Source organism: Delphinapterus leucas, chromosome 19 (genome assembly GCF_059928025.1).
Source record: "Delphinapterus leucas isolate spDelLeu-1000000601 "Yukka" chromosome 19, BTC_Dleu_Yukka2, whole genome shotgun sequence".
Lineage (NCBI taxonomy): Eukaryota > Metazoa > Chordata > Mammalia > Artiodactyla > Monodontidae > Delphinapterus > Delphinapterus leucas.
The window spans coordinates 7536546-7551440 of record NC_143147.1 but is presented as its reverse complement, the minus strand read 5'-3'; the positions used below and the strand labels follow the sequence as shown (position 1 = coordinate 7551440).

At 67.4% G+C, this 14895-nt stretch overlaps 1 protein-coding gene across 5 annotated transcripts in view; it reads right to left on the bottom strand.

Annotated features, from left to right (window-relative positions):
• The window catches only part of LLGL1 (LLGL scribble cell polarity complex component 1), a 15477-nt gene extending 582 nt beyond the window's left edge, over window positions 1-14895 (bottom strand). Inside the window, exons 1-22 of one of the 5 annotated variants that reach the window (XM_022560721.3) lie at window positions 14743-14894; window positions 11533-11630; window positions 9643-9724; window positions 9417-9547; window positions 8254-8412; window positions 8000-8162; window positions 7777-7912; window positions 7483-7537; window positions 7210-7364; window positions 6919-7142; window positions 6685-6752; window positions 5472-5625; window positions 5294-5398; window positions 4604-4896; window positions 4299-4443; window positions 4068-4221; window positions 2151-2446; window positions 1531-1795; window positions 1315-1429; window positions 1045-1151; window positions 736-856; window positions 500-587 (exon numbers count right to left, since the gene is read on the bottom strand). In XM_022560721.3, the coding sequence (XP_022416429.1) occupies window positions 509-587; window positions 736-856; window positions 1045-1151; window positions 1315-1429; window positions 1531-1795; window positions 2151-2446; window positions 4068-4221; window positions 4299-4443; window positions 4604-4896; window positions 5294-5398; window positions 5472-5625; window positions 6685-6752; window positions 6919-7142; window positions 7210-7364; window positions 7483-7537; window positions 7777-7912; window positions 8000-8162; window positions 8254-8412; window positions 9417-9547; window positions 9643-9724; window positions 11533-11630; window positions 14743-14823 (3186 nt within the window). In that variant the 5' untranslated portion in view covers window positions 14824-14894 and the 3' untranslated portion in view covers window positions 500-508. Of the gene's footprint in view, window positions 1-499; window positions 588-735; window positions 857-1044; window positions 1158-1314; window positions 1430-1530; window positions 1796-2150; window positions 2447-4067; window positions 4222-4298; window positions 4444-4603; window positions 4897-5293; window positions 5399-5471; window positions 5626-6684; window positions 6753-6918; window positions 7143-7209; window positions 7365-7482; window positions 7538-7776; window positions 7913-7999; window positions 8163-8253; window positions 8413-9416; window positions 9548-9642; window positions 9725-11532; window positions 14704-14742 lie in introns of those variants that run through there. The other 4 variants (XM_022560719.3, XM_022560718.3, XM_089900214.1 and 1 more) reach the window with 4 other exon arrangements.

Here is a 14895-nt window from a genome sequence, read left to right as displayed (position 1 = left end):
CCAAGGGGGCAGGCGGCCCGGCCACACGTGTGCCACTGCTCAGTCTCCTGTCCAGGACGAGGCAAGGGCCCTGTAGTGACAGCCTTAGCCCTGACCACATCTGGGCCCCTGAGGCCAAAGCGTGGCCCTGGAGGGGGCAGTGGTGACCCCAGCAACAAAGAGGGAGCCACAGCGTCTGTGCAGGGAGAGGCGGGGGGCGGGGGCAGACCTACGGCCTCAGATTCGGGCCTGGGCCGCACCGAGACCGGCACGGGGGCCGGTCAGCCTCGGGCAGCGCCCAATCTCGCACACCTGGGTGATCTCACCTGCGAAACAGGCTGGCCAAACCCACCTGAGCCCCAAGCTGCCGTTCCCCTAGGTGGTTTGGCCTGGTCTCGTTCCAGACGCCAGCCGTGTTATCTGGGGGCTGACGGGCCGGGCCTGCCAGGGTTTCGGGTGCAAGACCCGGGGGGTGGGGGTGGGGGGTTGAGGCCACGCCAAGGGGACCAGGGCCCCGCACCTGAGTGCCTCATCCAATCAGGATGGGGCAGGCTCGGGCCTCGTCCTCTGACAAGTTCCGCAGGTTCTTCTCAGATTCCTCTGAAGAGCTGTGGGGAGGGGCAGCGGTCAGTGGGTCTGGGGTCAGGCACTCCGTGGCCCTCTGTGCCCAGCTGGGATATGAGGCTGGCTGAAGGGTGGGGGGAGGGAGGCTGGGAACCGACCAAACCCCTCCTGTGGAGCCAGCCACCTCCTCACCCCAGGAAGTCCTTCACGTCCTCCACCGTCACGTCCCCTGTTGTGTCCAGTGTCGTGTCGGCACTGGTGGCTGAGTCGACGGACGTGGGTGAGAGCGTGGCCTCAGGCGGCTCCGGGGTGTCTGCAGAGAGGAAGTGATCAGGCCCTTCTCAGGGCCCTGGGGCAGCCTCCACACCTGGGGCCCTGGTCCTGAGTCCAGCGCACAGTGGACCACGGCACCAGCACACGGACCCCCACCCTCTCGTGCCCAGCACGCCCTTCCCCCAGCTCCCTCAGGGGCCGCATCCCGCAGAGGCCCGCTCTCCTCACCAGCTCCCTCGCTGCGGGTGGGATCAGGGCTTCCGCCGCGGCTCTGTGGGCCCAGGACAACGCCAGGGGTCCCGTTAGCCTGGCTCAGCTTGGGCGACTCTCGGGGCCTGTAGCTGCAGAGATGGGTCTGTGCTGGGGACCAGGGGCAGGTGCCTCATGGCTCGAGGGCCAGGCCCCAACCCTCCCACTCCTGAGCCCTGGGACCAGAGAGGGGTGACATCGGGGATGGCAACCCTGCTCCTTGCTCCAGGCCCCACCCCCTCCATGCACCTGGCACGCATGGCATCACGGGGCCAACTGATGTCCAGAGAGCAGAGCGGCTCCGTGATGTTCCGGGCGCTCAGGGAGAAGCGCTCAAACTCCGACGGGGAAATCAGGTAAAACCCTGGGGGTGGGTGGGAGGGGAGCAGAGAGTGTAGTGAAGGGCCTGCCCCCGCTGCCGGAAGCCCTGTGAGCGGCCCCTCCCCTGCCGTCCGGGGCCCTCACCCTGGCCGTGTCGTGTGAAGACGCAGGAGGCGATGCCGCTGATGTCCTCCTTGCGGATGCAGGCATAGTGCACCTGGGGCCGCAGGCCGGGCACCGAGAACACGTGCACGTCGCCCAGGTTGGTGAGGCAGGCCAGGCAGGTCTCGGCGTAGTCCTCGCAGGCCACGCTGGCAAAGGTGGCCAGGGCCACCTTGCGCACGCGGCAGCCCTCGTGGGCCGTCAGCTTGAACTTGGTCTTGGCGCTCACTTTGGGCAGCGTGAACACCTGGAGGGAGGCAGGGGATGGCCGCTGAGCAGAGCCCGGCCCATCCTCGCCCCCGTGCTGCCACCCAGCCCGGCCCTCCAGCCCCACCCGCTTCTCTGCCCGGAAACCTGCCAGGCCCCTCCCGCTGTGGTGGAGCCGGTCCTGCCGGTTGGAAGGGCAGGGGGCCGGGACCCCCCACACCTGGAGCTCTGGGGGGGCGGTTGAGGTCCTGGGGGCCCCCGGGGTTCCCCGGGGCGTCGCTGCCGGCTGGGGGCTCTCGGGAGGTCTCAGCAAGTGGGCGTAGGCGGGCAAGCGTCGTCAAGGGTCTGGTGGTGTCCAGGAGGCGGAAGCCCCAGGGGTCTCTGTGTCAGCTCACCTTGAACTGCTCCTCAGATGCGATAAGCACAGCGTGGCCGCCCTGCATGTCGGGTGCCTGTGCCAGGTCCCTTGAGGCCTCGTAGGGCTCCGGCAGCGGGCGGCCGCGTCCATCCAGCACGGCCACGGCCACCACGGGTGCGCGGTGCATCAGCTGTACCTCCTTGCCCAGCACGGCCTCCACTGCCCGCTCGGGCCGCCTGTCGCTGTTCGCCGCTGCCGCGGGCACCTCCAGCGCATAGGCAAACACGGAGCCCGAGTTGGTGCCCGCCCACATGGTGGGGCCATGGTGGGCCGCTGGGGGACGATGGGCTGGTGAGGCAGGCACGTGCCTCCCCTCCCCGCCCCTCCCGATGCCCTGGTTCTCTCCCGCCCACACCTCCCTGGTGACCTCGGCCAGTCCTCCTGCAGGCACAGGAGTGACCTCTTGGGCACCTCCGCAGGGATGTCAAACTAGACCCTGACCTCTCAGACCCGCCCCCCCCAGCATCCCGGGGATGCGGCCCCATCGCGGAGCCACAACTCCCCTACGTCCATCACTGGTCCTGCCGCAGACACCGAGCCTGCCATCCCGTGCAAGCTGACCCCCCTCAGGAAGAAGTGGAAAATCAGCTAAAAACGCACAGGCGTGGATGGACCAGGCAGTCACCACTGCGCACCTTTGATGAACTGGTGACCGCAGCAGCAACCATGGGGGCGGGGGCGGAACCGGAGCAAAAATTAGTGAGCAATCAAAGCCATGCTTGCCAAAGCCCAGCTGGCTTCTCGGGGACACTGGAAGCAGGCCAACCAAAACCCCGGGGCTGCCGCATCCAGACAGTGGGAAGATCCACCAGACAGAGGGACGCTCCACAAACACCACCAGAAGTGGGGGCTCCCCTCCCAGACGGAGACGGAAAGATGCATCAATGAGATAGCGCCACGTGCAGACTAGCTGGACACTGACCCAACCCCAAAAAGGCGTTTCTGAGATGAACAGAGTCGCCTGTGGGCCGAGTGTGACAGGAAAACTCCAGCTTCAGCGTCCATGCTACGGCGTGCGACTCGGGCACCCTGGCTGTAGGTTATGTCCACCAGATGCACACTGAGCTCACACAGGGGCTTCACTTAAAGTCCCCGGGACACGACCGATGTGGCCATCAGCAAGTTAAACCCATCAGCAACTCCGTCCACAAACCCGACCGCATCACTGCCCTCTGCAGGACCCTCAGGGGCTCCAACCGCTCGGGGTCAAAGCCAGCTCCTCGGGCTTCCCTGGTAGTGCAGTGGTTAAGAATCCACCTGCCAATGCAGGGGACACGGGTTCGAGCCCTGGTCCAGGAAGATCCGACATGCCGTGGAGCAACCAAGCCCGTGTGCTACAACTACTGAGCCTGTGCTCTAGAGCCCGTGCTCCGCAACAAGAGAAGCCACCACGAGAAGCCCGCGCACTGCAACGAAGAGTAGCCCCCGCTCACCGCAACTAGAGAAAACCTGCGCGCAGCAACGAAGACCCAACGCAACCAAAAATAAATAAATAAATAAATTTATATTTAAGAAAAAAAACCTTACTATAAAGCCAGCTCCTTGGCTAGGCAGCCGGAACCCACACCTCCCGGGCCCGTCCTCTGCTCCAGCCACGCTGCCCGGGGTCTCCTGACACACGCCCACCTCAGCTTCGGCGCTGCGGCCCACACACACCCCCAGGACCCGGGCTCCCGTCTCCGCTCGGGTCTCCGTTCACCAACCCCACCGTCGGGCTGTCCCGGGGGCAGCTGTGGGCCGGGGCACCCTGTTGCCAGCGCAGCCCAGCACTCAGCAGGCAACACTTTCCGACCTTCCGGGAGGCGCCACTCCACACCCGTTTCCCAGGCGGCTGACCGGAACCCGGGCCACACCACCCAGGGCCACCTCCCCAGCACACCCCTCCCGGCCTCACCGTCGCGAAGGAAGGTGTCGGCGAAGTAGAGGCAGCGCACGACGCCCGAGAGGGAGTCATCGGCCGAGCGGGGCTCAATGCGGCGCTGCACGGGCGTCACCTCCACATCGTGGGGGCTGGCCTGCTCCGCCAGCTGCGCGTTGGCCTCCTGCAACTTGAGGGGCACGAGGTTCGGGAGCCCGGTCTTCCCGTCCCTGCCGCCCCGCCCGGCCGCCCAGCCGCCTGGCCCACCTTGCTGCCGGCGGTCAAGCGCTTCTTGCCCGAGACGCGGCTTTTGCGGATGCGCCGGAAGGACTGGCGCAGTGACTTCTTGAGCGACTTCACGCGGGACAGCGGCCCCTCCATGGCCAGGGAGTCGTTGGGGTGCAGGGTGCACCTGGGGGCGCAGGTGCCGGGCATCAGGGAAGCCCGAGCCCCAAGCCCGCCCTCGAGCCCAGCCACCAGGGGGCCTAACTTCCACCAGCAGCGCTTCCTGTGAGGCTCGAAAGCACCCCCCACCTGCGCCCCAGCAAACCTCGGGAGGGGCCCGCACGCACCTGGCCAGCACGGGGCTCCTGCGCAGGTAGTCGAAGAGGCCGAAGCCGTGGCTGGTGCCAAAGGCCACAAGGCCCCACTCGGCGTGGAGCGTGACGGCAGTGACAGCAGCCGGCGGCAGGCACTGGACCAGTGCGCGGGGCTGGAAGCCGGCCGGCCAGGGCAGCGGCCCTGTGCGTGGGCTCAGCCGCTCGTGGCCCTTCCACGTGAAGCCCTCACGGTCCTGGAGGAGGTCCACGCTGGCCACGCCCACCGCCTGATCCGACGGCTCATCACTTAACTCCAGCACCAGCACCTGAGGGGCGGGGAGGGGGGGGCAGGGGGCGGTCGGCACAAAGAGGGGGCCACCCGCGCCCCACCCGAGCCTCCGATGCCTCTGCCAGGGTGGTCCCAGGATTGTCTCCAGTGCATCCTCTGAATAAACACTTACTGGACGCCCACTGTATACCAGGGCCCTCACTGAGCAACACGGTGGCGACCAGGACCTGCCAGCCCTGCCCTCCTGGGGCTCATCTAACACCTGTGCTCCCACCCCGGCCCCAAGCCTCTGTGGGTCCCCACAGCCCTGGCTGGTCCCACCTGGAGCCCCGTTCCCACCTCTGGGTTTTTGCTGCTCCGGTCCCTCTACCACCCCACCAGACCCTCCAGAAAGCCCCCCAAGACCCGCAGTCCTGGGGACGCCTTGGCCCTACCTGGCCCGCGGTGCCGGCCACCACCATCTGGGCGGTGTACTTGCAGAGCGCCACCTTCTGCACGCCAAGACGTGGATCGTCACTGTAGGGGTCGAAGCAGCCCACCTGCAGGGTGGAAGGACTGGTGACACAGGGCGGAGCCCGGACCAGGCTCCCCGGAGCCAGGGGAGGGGCCCACCTTGCGGAAGGGTGGCCAGTCGTCCTCGGCGGCCTGGGCCAGGCTGTCGGCGTGCTCGCAGTCTGTCTGAAAGAGGCCGGCGGTGCTCAGCTTGTAGAGCGGCCGCAGGGCCACGCCGGAGGCGTCCCAGAACCGCACGGTGCCATCCTCGTGCCTGCAGGGAAGGTGAGGTCAGGTCCCAGGTCCTCCAGCCCCCCGCCCCCTCCAGTCATCCAGCGACCATGCACTGGGCACCAAGCGCCTAAGCCAGACACTGACTAGACTCCTACTGCACACAGCAAACAGAAAGTACCAACCATATAGGACACATACTGAGCGCCTATTGTATACCAGGCCACATACAGCAGGTGCTGGGCCCTTCCCTGCAAAGAGGGTGAGAAGGTGCGGAAATAATCACCAGAAATAATGAGCAGGAGGTGAGGGGTGGGTGACACAGGGAACAGAGGACTACGGAGGTTCTGCCCCCAGGGGAGCCTCCAGAAGAGGTGACCAGAGAGGCAGTCACAGAGTGGAGGGATCGGCTGGGGCAGGGGCAGCAGCAGGAAGCCTGGGGAGGCCGGGAGGAAGCAGAGAGGGAAAGGGGGGAGGAGCAGACCAAACTGGGGTGCAGCCTCAGGACACAGCTGCAGAGTCCAGGTCACCGGCGCCTGGGTGGTGCGGGGAGCCCAGAGCCAGGGCATGAGGTGAGTGAGGCCGTGGGACCAGTTGGGACGGCTCCGGAGGCCCTGAAAGCCACGGTGAGGAGTTCTCACTGGAGAGGGGCCGCTGGAGTCAGAGGCCCGAGGGTCCCAGCACAGGCGGATGGCAGGGGCTGGGCAGGAAGTCGGGGCCCGAGTCACCGGGCACGTCAGCGCCCGCCAGGCCCAGGCTGGGCTCTCGGGCACCTGCCCTGTGCAGCTCGGCATGGGCCAGCCCAGATTTTCCAGTCCCGGGGCAGGCTGAGTGGGTGGAGCCCAGTTTCGGGCTAAAAGGAGGGCTGAGCCTTAAACCAAAGTCTAGAGAGGCTTCACCCCAGTGCACCCTGCGGGAATGGGGATGACCTGGTCCCACCAGGGGCCGGGCCTGAGTCAGCGAGCAGGTCAGCTCCCACCAGGCCCAGGATGGGCCCTCCCGCACCCGCATGGGCTGCGCCAGGCCCTGCTCGCCCACACACACACACACACTCATACCACGCGTCACAACTGGGCTGAGCCGGGGACACGCGTTCGCCTACCCGGTCAGCAGCAGCCCTCGCTGGGTCGGCTCCTGAGCCAGGTTCAGGCCCCCGGTGATAGGCCAGCTCTGAGAGACGGAGACAGAGACGGAAGCAGGTCAGGACAAGCATCTTCCTTCTCTCACCCCAGGAGTGGCATCCAGGGCACAAAGTCCCTCCGAGTTCCCCACATACACCTGCCACATCCCCATCTCAGGTGTGCGCCCAGGCAGCACCCTTCCTCCGGGCACACACCGAGGCACCGGAGGCCGGCTGGGGGTTCTGCTGCTCGCCAGCGCTCACGATGCGGGCCCACAGCTTGGCGGGGACGTTGGCGACGTGGGCCGAGCAGGTGATGGCGGACGAGTGCAGCGGGGCCAGGTATGGGGCGGGCACAGCCGGCCAGCCGGGCGTCTGCAGGTCCAGCACCACCAGCTCCTCTTCGAGCAGCACGGCCAGGGCCTGGGGCTCGTCGAACTCTGCGGGACGGGGTGGGTGAGTGCAGTCGCAGACACACGGGCAGGGGGTGGGAGGGCAGGTACGCACCGTCCTCGGGCCGCGTGCTGTGCACCGTGAAGAAGTCGATGACGCGGGAGGTGAAGTCCAGCGTCACCAGGGTCTCGGCCTGGAGCACACTCACGCAGTGGCGGTCGCCATAGCTGGCGCGGGGCATGCCACCGCTGAAGACGATGAAGTGCTCGCTGCTCGGGGCGGAGGAGCCACGTGAGCCACTGGAGGGGCCCCGTGGGGACCAGGAGAGCCTCCCCCACCCCCGCCCTGCGCTCCCGCAGCCAGGCTTGGCCCTGGCGCACCACCTACCCAGACGCACAGTTTCGCCACAGGATCTTGCTGATGGCTTTGCAGGGGAAGGGGCCTGGAGGCGTAGGACAGCATCAGCCTCACCGAGCCCCGGCCGCTTCTCCGTTCTCCTCCTGCCTCCAACACTCCCACCTCCCGAGGGGGAGGCACGCTGCCCGACAGCCCCGAGAGGGTCTCATCTTTGCGGCTGGGCTCAGCCCCGCCACCTTCTACAAGTCCTCCCAAAGCCCCCCACCAAGGCCAGTCTGAGCTCAGGGTCACTGCTGACCTCGCACAGGCCTCCCCGGCACTCACCGTAGGGCGTGGTGGCCACGGTGGGCTGTGTCGTCGGGGAGTCGCCGGCGTCCGTGGCCCAGACGGCGTAGCTGCCGTCGCTGTGCGAGCTGACCAGCGTGCGGCCGCTGCGCTCCCAGCACACGCTCTCCAGCTGCTGCGGGGCGGGGTGGACGGGCGTGAGCGCAGCAGCTGTGAGCTGAGGCCCCGGCACAGCCGCCGGCCTCCCCCCTCCGCCACACACCTGGTTCCCCAGGAAGATGCGGTCAGCACACCGCGCGGCCCGGTTCCAGATGACCAGCAGGCCTCGGCTGTAGCCGATAAGGATCTTGGTGGTGTCCCGCAGGTGTCCCTGGAGTGACTCCACGGGGCCCAGGGCCTTCCCGCACCGGTAGTCGTCAGGCACGCTGCGGGGGTGGAGGGGAGGGGGGCGTGGGGGGTGAGCCGGTGGCAGCGCGCCCGGCGGACGGGGTGCAGGGAAGCCGGGTGGCCTCTCACCTTCGCAGAACCTCGTCCGGGCCAAGGGTCTGCCCCTCGAGCAGCGTCAGGGTGGGAACATCCAGGAAGAAGACACTTCCGCCCTCAGTGCCCAGGGCTGCCAGGTCACCGGCAGCCACCAGCAGGACCACGGTGATGCGGGCGAGGCTGGGCAGGCCACTGTGGGGGCCGAGGGGAGGGGGGTGAGGGCGGGAGCCCATCCGCCGGCTGAGGAGGGCGTGGAGGGGGCTGAGCCGCTACTGTCAGCTTGCCGCAGCCCCTCTCTACTCGCCACAGCCCCAGGAAGGGCACGGTGGTGGCTGCGGATGTCGTAATTAGCTCGCTCAATTATTCATCAGGACATCAGCAGGGAGAGGGATAAAAATAGGTCCCCAGGTCTTGGAGAAGGGCCCCTGAGCTCCTCCCACCCACCAAGAGGGGAAGGGAGGAACCAAGCCCCACCTGGGCCAGGACCAGAACCTTCAGGACTCACGGCCCCCTGAGCCCCACTCAGGAAGCCCCGCCCCCAGCCCATGGATGTCTCCCTGACTTGCAGGAGGGCCCTGGATCGCTCCCCGGGAATCCATCCTGGGTTAGGGTTGGACACGGGGGCGGTGGGGGGGAGGCGGGGGTCACCTAGCCCCAGTCCAAGCCCAAGCAGGACGAGCCTCCCGTGGAGCTGCACAGGCACCTTGCAACCTGAAGGACTCACCCGCTCTGGCCATTTCAACAAGGGCTGCCGGGCCAGGAACCAAGGGGCCCCTTACTCTCTCCCCAGGGGTCCAAGCCCATGCTGTCACCCCCCTGGGGCACCCTGCCAGCACCTCACAGCCCAGCGAGACCCTCCTTCCCCCGACCCGCCCTTTCACCCAGGCACACTGTGACCCATCACCCCGCCCCCAGTTGAGGGCCCAGGGGATCTATGCTGATGTCAGTTCCTGCCCCAGATGCCCCTCACCGGGCTCTGGACACACTCTCCCGTCCCGTGTCTCCTGGGGCCCCAGTGGTCCTGGAGCACAGGCTGTCCCTGCTCACCTCAGACTCTACCAGGACGCCCACCTGACGCCTGCCAGGCCATCAGACGTGCCCCCTGAACCCCAGCCCTGGGGCGGCTTCCTGTCCCCCTGCCCCTCCACAGGCTCGCCCCACATCCAGCAGCCGTCCCTGGCCGAGTCCCCCAGTACCTGGCACCATCAAAGCCCGGGCGACTGGGTGGCTGGTGGTGGAGGGCTTCCTCCAGGTGGGCGCAGCCGTTGTGGTGGACGACCTCCCAAAGATGGAGGCTGCTGTCATCCAGCAGGGTCAGGAGGCGGCCCTGGCAGGTGAGTGAGACCAAGACTGAGCCGGTCTGGGGCAGGGGGCGGGGCGTAAATGGGGTTCACGGGAGCCAGTGGCAGGGCCGAGGCTCACCTGGCCAGGCAGGAAGTGCATCTGGGTGACGGTGGCCGCGTCTCGATGCAGGCCCGTGAACTCCACGCCGGGGGCACCGTAGCTGAGGGTGACGGGTCAAGGGCGGAAAGCAGGCACAGGCCGGGAAACCATGCCTCCTCCTCCCAGGACCACTCTGACGGGCCCTATCCAATGGGCCTGCCTATCCAGGGGCCTCCCTAGTCCACGGGGCTCCTCGCCGCAAGGAGCACCGTCTTGCACCGCCACTCGACACGCAGGCTCGCTCGGTCCTGCAAGTCGGTGCTGCTGCACGACCTTCACCTCCTCATCTGTAAAAGGGGCTGACGCAGGGCATGTGAGAGTAAAAGCACCCCCCGCACACACGGCCCGGGCCCGGCTCACGGCTCTGCGTCAGCCTCTCCGGGCTGTGTGCACAGGAGCCGGCCCCGCACATCGCATCACACAGGCGGAGATGCCAAGCCAGGCCTGGGAGGCTCAGCCACAGGCCGATGCCAGCTGCAAGCCAGGAACCCCACCTCCTTCTGGGGCAGGCAGCCCCCACCGCAAGGGGAGAGGCCACGGAGGCTTGGAGAGCTTGGGTGACCTGCTTCAAGAGCCCAGTGTGAGCGCCAGAGTCCCAGCAACCCCAGGCTTCACAGTGGACGGGCAGGCCGAGGGGCCCCAGGAGGGAGGACTGGGCAGGGGTCAGGAACGTTGCCTGGAGACAAGGCAGGAGCCGTTGCCTGGAGCTGGAGTTGGGATTCCCTGCAGGAGCCGGGAGGACACAGACAAGGGGACAAAAAACAGGGCAGGGGCACTGGGAGGGAACCAGGGTCGCCAAGGAGACGAGGCCAGACTCGGGGGTGGGGGGTGGGCCGCGGCCCCTGTGGCCAGCCTCAGTTTCCCAGCCCAGGACTCAGGCCGGAATGGTCTGGGAGGGGTGGGGGGCCTCGTCCCCCTCTGAGGCTGTCTGCCTGCCTGTCCTTTGTGAGCACGAGAAAGGCCGTGCCACCAGCAGAGACTCCGCCGGGACCAGAGGAAGGGGCTCCGGGCCCACAGCACATGCGGGGCAGGACAGCGCCGTAAGACGCAGAAGCAGCGGGCCAGGAAGTGGGACCCCTCGGCAGGCGGCCAGGGCACCGGCCCCTGCGTGCCCACTGATGCCTCAGGGGCCCACGGGAGGTGGGGGCACCCAGGTCCAGCAGCTCTCCCTGGAGTCGACAAACACAACTTCCTGGCCAGTGCCCCCAGCCCCTGGGTGGGGAGACCCCGTGCCACCATGCAGTGGCTGGCCAGACCCTGCCCCTGGGGCCCCACCTGAGGGGCTCACCCTGTGCAGCGGGGCTGGGATCCCCCACGGCAGGAGGGAGGCGTCCAGCTGCCCGCTTCCCCCCACACCCGCCCTGCACTCGCTGGAAAATGCCCCTTTGTGCGGCTCACAGGCCCATTGTGTGGCGCCAGCATCCAGGTGCGGGCTGCGCGGCGCCCACCATGCCGAGCCTGGTACTGCTGCCAGCGCCTTGGCTGGACACACGTGTCTTCACACTGGCACACGTGTGTGTGCCCGGGCACCAGGGCAAGGCCCGCCGTGACCCTGGCCCACCCACCACCCTTGCTGGGGACCGTGTGCAACCAGCCCTGGCCCACCTCCCCAGTCACAGCTGCTGGGATGGTAACTGCCAGGTAACTGGCTGGCTGAAAGGCAGCGCGGGGCAGCCGGGGCCACCGTGAGCTGAGCCCCATCGTCTCTGTGAGGAGGCGTCTCAGGCCAGCAGCTGCACCAGCCTCCACCAGGGTCCAGGCAGCTCCCGTGGCCTCCCAGCCGGGGCCCTGCCCCAGGGGCCCGGCACACGGGGAGCTGCAAGCAGGACATTCTGACGGGCCCCGAAGGCCGCGGCCCACAAAGGATACATCTTGACAGCCCCAGACCGGGTGCCGATGGCCATGATGCGAAGCTCAGGGTCAAAGGCCAGGGCGCTGGGCTGGTTGGGGAAGCCATGCTCCACGGTCTGCAAGGAGGCGAGGGCATTGGCACAGGCACGGCCCACCCACCCCAAGGCAGCCTCCAGGCTCTGCCACTGCTTCGCACCCATGCTCCGGGCCTCAGAGCCCTCAGCTGCGAAACGGGTAATCACAGCTCTGGTGAGGAAGGGCCTGAAACCCTGGCCCCGCCACAGAGGCCTCCCCCCGGGTCGAGGCCCCGTCCCTCTCTACACTCGGGTCCACCCCACCGTGCGCAGGGCTCTGAAAACAAACAGAACGGGGCTCGAGAGGAGGCGCAGGCACAGAAGTGAACCCCGCGGCCCCACGGAGCAGGGCTCCGCACCCCACTCCTCCAGGCAGACTGAAGTGGGGTGCGGTCCCAGGCAACCCCCAACACAGGCTCTGAGGGGTGGTCAGAGGCCAGCAGCCAAGGCCAGCTAGGCAGAGGCTCTCGAGCGCCACCCTGACCCGGGGCTGCTCCCCAGTCCCAGAGACAGGGAGACTGGAGCCCAGAGAGAAGGAGCTTCCTGCCCAGGTCCCGAAGGTGTCATGCGCCTGCCAGACTTGGGTTCCCACCTGGAAACTGGGAGACGTGACTCCCTTCCCATCCCTGGTTGGGATGGTGGGCAGGGGGCTTGTGCACTGGGGGTGTCAATGCAACGGCTCCCACCAGGTCCCCAGCTCCCGGCAGGGCCAGTCCCAGTGCAGACCAGCCCTGGCTCCCCGCCCCCCCCACCTACCCAAGGAGCCCCTAGTCAACCCCGAGGCCTGGCTGGGGGCCCTCCCTGGGAAGCCTGCACCCTTGGGCCCCCAGCCCCCTGCCCTCAACACCAAGGTGGGACACCCCATGTGGGTGCCGGTACCCCCTGGCCACTGCGTCAGCAAGACACAAGTTTTATAAGGAACCCTGGTCCCCAGGCCTGTGGCCCCAGCCTGCCTCCAGCCTCACCCCACCCGGGCAGGGACTGAACCCTCTGAGCACCTGGCTTGGCCTTGGGTGAGTCACAGCACTGACCAAGCCTCGGCTTCCCATCGGGGCACTGGTGAGCCCACTTGACCGGGGTGGGCTGGGGAGCACCGGCACCGCCATGCCCACACTGGACCTGACCGAGTCTGGCGGCCCACTCCTCTGCTCAGGACCCTCCGGGGCTCCCGGCTCACTCCGAGTCAAAGCCAAGTCCCCTCCATCTGGCTCCTCCCACCGGCCCCCAGCTCACTTGATGGCCTTCCACCCTCCTCCAATCTACTAGGACCTCTGCATCTACGGTCCGTCTACCTGGAACGTGCTTCACCCGGCACTCTCCACGGTGGGCTCCTTCCCATGGCTCAGAAGACAACTGCTCAGAGGCCCCCTGAGCTGGCCCAGCAGCCATCGCTCCACACCCTCACCTGCCTGATTTCACCCACGGCACTGACCACCAACCAAAGCACTGGAGGCCGCACACTTGCCTCTCTTCTTTCGGCTTCTCACTATCTCCCCAACTAGTACATCAGCCCCACCCCGAGGCGGTATCCGTTAAACTGATAGAGTGGACATGCCACAGGCAACTTGTGGGCAGGGCTGGGATTTGGACCCAAGAATGAGTCCAAAGTCCAGGCTCACCCTGGACTACCACCCCCTGCCCATGCCCCACCACTCGGGAATCTGGGCCTATTTTCTAGTGATCACCTACCAGCCCCTCCTCTCTAGTGACCCTCTGCCCAAGACCACCCCCTCCCACCACTGCTGCCCACTCAGAACAGGGCCTCACCCTTCTTGGCAGGGAGACCAGCTTCTGCCACCAGGCGCCAGCCAGGGGGAGCAAGCCTCCCCTCCACCTGTCTCAGGTCCCCACTTCACACCCCGACTCCCTGGCTGAGGAAGTGATACCTGAGCACTACGCCTGCCCCACCATCACTGTCCTCTCATCTCGAGGGGGCTCATCCTCGGCCACTCAGCACAGGAAGGGGGACACCTCAGAGCCCCTGGGCACCAGCCTCCTCTCTGGGCCCCTTGGCCACCAAGTCTGAGGGTCCTGGCAGCCCCTACGCCACCTGGAAAACCCCGCCTACCCTGAGAGTCGACCCAGCCTCGGTCATTGCGGGACCGGTCGCCCCAGAGCTTCCTCCTGGACCAGAGTCTCCTGGCAGCCAGGTGGGGACCACAGCACCCCTCCCGAAGCCCCTGGTCCTCAAGGCTAAAGTCAGATCCCACTGACAAGGGGACCCAAAGACCAAGTGCCCCAGCTCACTCTGACTTTGGGCACGTGGTCAGCCCTAAACCTCAATTTTCTCACCGGTGTGTGAGCATAATGACTCTAGGCCCCAAGAGCAGCAAGGGGCCCTGCGATCAAAGGGCTTGGGTGTAAAATTGAGGCCAGAAGTGACACCCCTGGGGAGCGTTAGCAAGGGGCAGGCTGGGGCCTCTCTCAACCACACCAGCGCAGGGGAGGCGGGGCTGAAGGCAGCCCCTTTCCCGTGGCCCCTCTGGCCCTACCCAGGAAAGAAAGGAAGGAGCAGCCCTCCGCCCCCACCTCCGCCTTGGCTCCAGAAGAGGCGGTGGGTCGGGTGCCCCTGTGACAGAGCCCACAGCAAGGAGGACAGTGGCCCTATTCCATAGCAAGGGAAACTGAGGCCCCGCGATTCGAAGTGCAGTTGAGTAAACGGCCAGGCATCCCCCGCTGGAGCCCCCGGCGGTGCCGGGCAGAGGGCAAGCCGGAGCCCCGGGCGGTGGGGGAAGGGAGGAGAGGAACCGGGAAGGGATTTCCCAGCCCCACCCCCCAACATCTGCCTCCACTCCGCACCCCTCCCCACCGGCCTGGGTGCGAAAGCAAAACAAACCGGGCCCAAGGGCTGCACAGGGGCGCCGAGGGGTCCCCGAGAAAGAGATAAAGAGACAAGAGAGCGGGAGCCGGAGCGAGAGTTGAGAGCCGCCCGGAGACACACGGAGGCGGAGAGGCCCGCTGGGAGAGGCCGACGGAGTCCAAGGCGCGGAGACAGGAGCAGGGGAGCGGAGGGCAGAGATGGAGCGAGGCTGTCGCGCGGCTCGGGCAGAGCAGAGCGGGGCGGCCGGGCCCAGCGTGCGACCCCTCCCCCGGCCCGACGTGGCTCCGGCCCGGTCCCCGCCCCCGGCCAGCCGCCCCCGGCCCGCCGCCGCACCTTGTGGAAGGCGAAGAGCTCCTGCTTGAGCTTCTCGCGCTGCGGGTCGGCGCCCTGTCTGCGGAACCGAAACTTCATCATCTTGCGCCCGGCCGCCCGCCGCCGCCGCCGCCGCCGCCGCCCGCAGGATGCGCCGCGCGGCCCCGCAGGTCC